Source organism: Macrobrachium nipponense, chromosome 21 (genome assembly GCF_015104395.2).
Source record: "Macrobrachium nipponense isolate FS-2020 chromosome 21, ASM1510439v2, whole genome shotgun sequence".
Classification (NCBI taxonomy): domain Eukaryota; kingdom Metazoa; phylum Arthropoda; class Malacostraca; order Decapoda; family Palaemonidae; genus Macrobrachium; species Macrobrachium nipponense.
The window spans coordinates 44020036-44026690 of record NC_087212.1 but is presented as its reverse complement, the minus strand read 5'-3'; the positions used below and the strand labels follow the sequence as shown (position 1 = coordinate 44026690).

At 37.3% G+C, this 6655-nt stretch overlaps 1 protein-coding gene across 3 annotated transcripts in view; it reads right to left on the bottom strand.

Annotated features, from left to right (window-relative positions):
• Positions 1-3234: 3234 nt before the first annotated feature.
• The window catches only part of LOC135197984 (uncharacterized), a 174815-nt gene continuing 171394 nt past the window's right edge, over positions 3235-6655 (bottom strand). The window contains exons 11-15 of one of the 3 annotated variants that reach the window (XM_064225301.1): positions 5660-6577; positions 5007-5194; positions 4226-4398; positions 3844-3916; positions 3235-3379 (exon numbers count right to left, since the gene is read on the bottom strand). In XM_064225301.1, the coding sequence (XP_064081371.1) occupies positions 4394-4398; positions 5007-5194; positions 5660-6577 (1111 nt within the window). In that variant the 3' untranslated portion in view covers positions 3235-3379; positions 3844-3916; positions 4226-4393. The remainder of the gene's footprint in view (positions 3380-3843; positions 3917-4225; positions 4399-5006; positions 5195-5659; positions 6578-6655) is intronic. The other 2 variants (XM_064225302.1, XM_064225303.1) reach the window with 2 other exon arrangements.

The window sequence follows — 6655 nt, the reverse complement described above, 5'->3', positions numbered from 1 at the left end:
TTTTAAATTCACCATAAATCTAAATATTGTGCTAGAGACTTTGAATTTGTTTCAAGATGAAGATAAATGACTGAATATTACTAGACTGTAAGAGTTTTAGCTTACAATTGCGATTTTCGACCATTTCGGTAGAGTCAAAGTTCACCGAACGTGGTTTTTTTTCTATTTATCGTGATTTATATGCAAATATTTCAAAATTGAGAAAAGCTACAACCTTCAATTATTTTTTGTTGTATTCTACATGAAATTGCGCACATTTTCATATATAAAACTTTATGTAATGGCTAATTTAAAATGGTGCAAACATTACCACAATCGCATGTATGATTTTTTCGGAAGAGTTACCGCGCGGACGTAAAGAAAATTTTATTTTTTTCATAAATTCACCATAAATCGAAATATTGTGCTAGAGACTTCCAATTTGTTGCAAAATTAAGGTAAATGCTTGAATAATACTAGAATATAAGCGTTTTAGCTTACAATTGCGTTTTTCGACCATTTCGGTAGAGTCAAAGTTGACCGAAGGTTGAAAATTTGTCACTTATCATTTTTATATGAAAATATTTCAAAATTGATAAAAGCTACAACCATGGGTTGTTTTTAGTTGTATTGTGCATGAAATTGCGCACATTTCCATATATAAAACTTTATGTAACGGCTAATTTTAAAATGGTGCAAACATTACCACAATCGCATGTATGATTTTTTTCGGAAGAGTTACCGCGCGGACGTAAGGAAAAAAAAAAGTTTTTTTCATATATTCACCATAAATCGAAATATTGTGCTAGAGACTTTTCAATTAGTTGCAAAATTAAGGTAATAATTGAATATTACTAAAATATAAGAGTTTTAGCTTACAATTGCGTTTTTTGACCATTTCGGTAGAGTCAAAGTTGACCGAAGGTTGAAATTTTGGCACTTATCGTTATTTATATAAAAATATCTAACTGATAAAAGCTACAATCATGAGTATTTTTTTGTTGTATTCTACATAAAAATGCGCATATTATCATATATTGCTCCATGTAACGGCTAATTTAAAATGGTACAAAAATTATGTCAAAGTGACGAAATAATTTCCGAGATGTGTCACAGATACTTTTTAGTGCGGCAAGAAAGAAATTGGCGCTTGCGCGCCTGCGTAACGATTGTAAACAAAACAACACCTCGATCCGTGAACTCCCCGCATCCCCCAAGGCACGTGATTCAAAAGTTTTCGGCTGGTAGGCCTATAAGTATTTTTCCGCGAATTTAAAAAAAAAAAATTTTTGAGTCGACGTATGGTACGTCCATTCGGCATACGGGAGACATTTTGACTCGACGTTTAATACGTCTATTCGGCGTTTAAGGGTTAATTGACCTGATCCATAGTGGCCTAACCTGTCAAAACTACTGTGACCTATACTCTGTTTTTTTCCATCTGTCCATCCGCCTATGGTGTTTGCGCATGGCAACACTGCGTCCCGGGCTTTATATAATATCCTATTTCGAATATTAACGGTGTAATTCACATACAGTAAATTATTAAAACACTTTTCAGTTGCAAATGTACACCCAGATATCCTTTTATTTACCTAAAATTTGGACATAACGTAACTATTTAAGCAAATGACGCAGTGTTGCCATGCGCGACCACCACAGGCGGATGGACAGATGGAAAAAAACAGAGTATAGGTATATCACTAGGCCTAGAGCATCATAGCCCCAACAGTGACTTAACCTCTCAATGAGGCATTGTGGCCTGTATGAATAAGCCTAGGCTAAAGCAGCATAGCCCAACCTGTGACCTAACCTGTCAAAACTATTGACCTATTAGGTATATCATTAGGCCTAAAGCCCGATCTGTGACCTGTCAATGAGGCACTAGGCCTAGGTATATAGCCTAACCATCCAGTGCGCCACTATAGACTTACCAGTCACTGGGGCACCTGGAACTACCATCACCATGAAACAGTAACATGACAAAAAAAATACAAAAAACTTAAATGAGATAATTACGAAATTATCAAAATACTGCCATCAATCTCTGAATACACATTGCACTTACCTTATCTTGCCTTCCCGACCAATTCTTCAATCATTTGGGATGTAATTAGGCATGAACTCATAGGGAATTTACTAGATAAAAGTTTTAATTCATAATTAAGTTACTTTGCAATATTTTCCTAGACATAATCACTCACATTCACTACGGGACACAGGAAAGACATTACTCTTCGTCAGCGTTGCCGATAGCTCTGCATACTAAAATCGGCATCTTATAGAAAACGGAATTCATTTATGGCCCAGGGGTACTTTAAGAAAATAAACCAATCTTATGCAACACCTCATCGATTTATATTCATCATCATTCAACAAAAGTATATATTAGCTATGTATATACACAATTATAACCAAACAACAATGATATATACATATTAAGGTTTTATAGATAAACTTTAGCAGATTAAAAGTTTAAATTCAAAATTAAGTTACTTTGCAATATTTTCCTAGACATAATCACTCACATTCACTACGGGACACAGGAAAGACATTACTCTTCGTCGTCCTGGCTTCGCTTCGTTGCCATTTTCGCAATACACATGAATATCACAAATAATCAGAAATAACCTAAACAATTTTTTATTGGTATAGCTTCATCTTTCGACACTCCCTAAATTAATTATAGACACTAAAATAAGATTGCCAATGTTAGGTTTATTAAAATTGTAAGCTAATGAATTTCACAGTTCATTACTCTCTTCCGTGCCCATAATGCAGTCTGGACTCTGGACAAAGACAACCAGTAGAACTTTATCAATGTTTTCATGACATTAATTATTCCTACTAAAGACAGAATAATCTAATAACACCACTTTATATAAGTATCCAAAGGACCTTCTTTTGCATATATTTTTAATTAATTACGAGTCTTAATGTCCAAGCGTTTTCTATCAGTGTTCATTGGAAATTAACGGGGAGACTTCTATAAAAGTTTACGATCCTTTCCGGGATTGGAACACTCGCACATGATTCCTTTTAAATAGCCGGAAGTGTAGATGGAGGTCTAACCAACTTATAATGCATTACTCTAAAAAAAATACTAATTAGGCCATAATCATGAATACAGAAAGCAGAACCCAAATCCGATAAATGGCAACAACGAGCAGCCTGATATCACTGACGTAAGCATCATCTGATTTATAGTTTTTACCATTTGAAAACATAAAAATATACACTTATTAACTATCTCAAGTACCCAGCAGAGCAATACTCATAACAACAGGTAAAATCTTCGCACAAGTGCAATAAAACACATTATTAATGAAAAAATATTTAATATAATAATAACGTCTTCGCTTCAGGAGATGGATTTCATCACAACCTCAAGCCGAAAATCCTGTAAGGATCGGATGAAATTATAGTATTATAATCTACTAACGATAGGAATAGGTAATCAAGTACAGTATGACTACTGTTGTTTAGCTAATTCCTCATAATATTTTGTGCGTATCTTGTGACTCAGCGGTATCAAGATAATTCTTAAAATTTATTATGTGGCTAATAAATATATAACCACGAGTTGGGGAACAACATTATGAATTAGTGTATAATCAAATTTTTTTATATCAGTCACTTCAACATTCAAACTCTAATTTTAAGTAAAAATAAAATAAAATAAAAGGAAAAATATACAAGTTTGCCAGACAGGCAAGATATTCTTACGACAATGACGAATTACAATTACCAATTCCAGGGACGTTGATTTAATGAAACTTATCACTGATAGAAGAACTTTTTTTTTCAGTTTGCGGGAAAAAAATAAAAAAATGAAATAAACAAAGAATTCCAAAGTAAACTCACCAAATCAAGCCTAGAATGTCCACACGACAGACTGGAGTTACCGGCTGGCCTTTTGACTTTCAGCCAAGCTTTTCTGAGGGGAAAAAGAGTAGTATTTGAAAATGTTCAATTTATCCGTGAAGGATTTTAATACGTAGATAAATAGTGATCTCTGTTAATTGCTGGGTCTCTAAAGAAAACACCAATGACGAAGCAAATATCTTATGAGGAAATTTAATTTGAAAGCAAGATGATGACCTAAATTTCGTTAGATGTCTTGTAATACTAAGATTGAAAGTTCCACTTAGGAGCCTTTTAACCATTAGACTAAACGTTCTGAAATAACGGGAAACACAGCTGAAAGAGCTCTACAAGTAACAACTACCAAAAATCATTGTACTACCTTTCATTCTAGAACGCTCCGCTTATGGTGAGAGATTCTTAGCAAGATGACGACGGCCTCTGTAAATCCGACCCTGAAGACTGATCGATCACCAGTCAGGTGAAGGAACCTCCTCTCCGTCTCTGAGCGGTTGATTCTTAACCGCTTTTGGCAGCCATTCTAACAAGTTCAACCTGCGCAGAGTGTTAATCAAGGATTGAATTATTCAGTTTGTTAGTGAGAAAGTTTATTATACTAATTTTTCAGTTTATTGTTAAGAGCTATTGGCCTACTATAATAGATTTACATCATCCGTGCATTTGATGTCTAGGCCAGTCCCTTACGACGCTCCTGATTGGCTGTTGATAAGCCAGTCACAGGGCTGGAAGCCTGGAATTTGCGGCTGGAAAGTCTCTCGAGAGAGTTCACATAGGCAGTATGTAAGTTCCATCTCTCCTGAAATATACGTCTTTCAGGAGAGGTGGAACATACAACCTGCCTGTGTGAACTCTCTCGAGAGACTGAGAGTTTCCTCCAGCCCTGTCATTGGCTTATCAACAGCATATCTGGAGCGTCGGAAGGGACTGGCCTAGACGTTGATGTGAATCTACTATAGTTCAAACCATATAACGCGTTTTGTATGAACTGAGTCTAAAGTACATAAGTTTCTAGTGATTTCTCAATTTAGGTCAAAATAATATATGTTTTAGTACAACAATTAGATCATAATTACGAATCTTGACAACTTAACGACCGAGAACTTTCCTCGGGAATAAAAACAACAATAAAATGCTTATATCACCTGAGAAAGTTGGTGAAGGTTCCTGTGACGACGATGAGGAGAGCCTAGCCGAGTATCCCGAGTCGTTCTGAGAGTCACGTTCCTTGAACGGACTAACTGGAGGTCTTCCAGGACGTCTGACTGGTTCCAGGTGACCCCTGGCGAAGTAACCGTCGTACAAACGTTGCGCAACTTGCTGCATCTTTTTCCTGTTAAGTGTTACATATTAAAGATTTAAAAGGTTTCCTAGATCTGATTTCATTTTATTTGAGAAGCGTAGGCTATACAGCCTAGCAATGGTACTTTCAACCATTCAGTGAGGGAGATGGAGTGGATGAACAGCTAAATGGAAAAAAGGAAGTGGGAATGGAGGTAAAATAAATGGGCAAAAGGGTTTCTGCAGCTAAGGGATGCTGCAAACACCCTTTTGTAATATATACAGTGCACTAACAGCACTGCCCACCTTGGGAGCTCAGTTTTCTCGAAAGGTTTTCAATAGTTAACATAAATATTTCCTGAAAAAGCCAATATAGCTTTTATGTTTTATGAAATTCTCTATGTAGTTTACAACTCAACCAAACCAAAGACTTTCCTATCATGAAGCAACTGCACTAACAAGAACCTCGTTTCACCACTGGAGAAATTAAACAAAATAATTGTTGAAATGAACTTGCCTGTCTAAATCCAGTTCAGTCTCCATTTCAGGCTTCCCTTGAGGTGGTCTTGAATACGACTCGTATATACCCTCCGCCTGGCCTTTATCGATCGGAGGGTTGTATCTCTGATGCATTTTGAAGTTCATTCTGTTATAATTGTACTCTGAAACTAATGTAGTTTGACTACCATGGACTGTAGCATTGCTCCGTTGAAGGGGATGCTGATTGTAGTAACTATGACCTTGATGAAGTTTACGCTTCCCCCCACCAAAGTCATCTAAGTTTGTCATATTGTATGGTACATTTGACTTTGGGATGGCTCCACTTTCAACCCTCGGCCTGTCACTCTCCTTTCTAATTTCGTGGGGGAACAATCTCATATTACCATTCGTTCTTGGGCCCATTTTCGAGGGGTGGGAGCCGTGACTCACTGGAGAAGTATGTTGACTCTCTATAATTCTGGGACTGTGTGACAGTGAGCTGCTTCTTGCTCTGCTGTCGATTTTTCTCGTGTCGCGCTCACTTGAAGCTCCGCTGTCTGTAGACTCCTTGACTAGATCTGGTGTAGGGGGGAAAACGGCCAACAATTTCATTTCACTCCTGAATTTGAATGGTCCGTAGGGATCATCCAACAGCTCGCTAGAATCGATTGAATTTCTACGGCTCTCGCGCCGTTTGGACATGGGCGTCAACCTCCAGCCATCTTCAGTGATTCGTGACTGACAACCGTCAGGAGAGGCACATCTCCAGCTGCCAGGTACAAGTGAAGCTATTGGTTTTCGGTACTCTGACAGGACGTCGTCGTCATCATGACGACTCTGAGTTATGTTATACATGGAGGTAGGGTGATCCAGAACCTTTAGCCCTTTGTACGAGGAGAAACGGCCACTTTCACAGTCTTCCTTGTACTCTGAGACCGCCTCTTCTGACCAAGATCTGCAGAAAGAGAATGTGTACCTAGTTCTTTTACAGGTAAAAAGGAAGAAGGCTTATATAATTTCATGAGACAGTTCG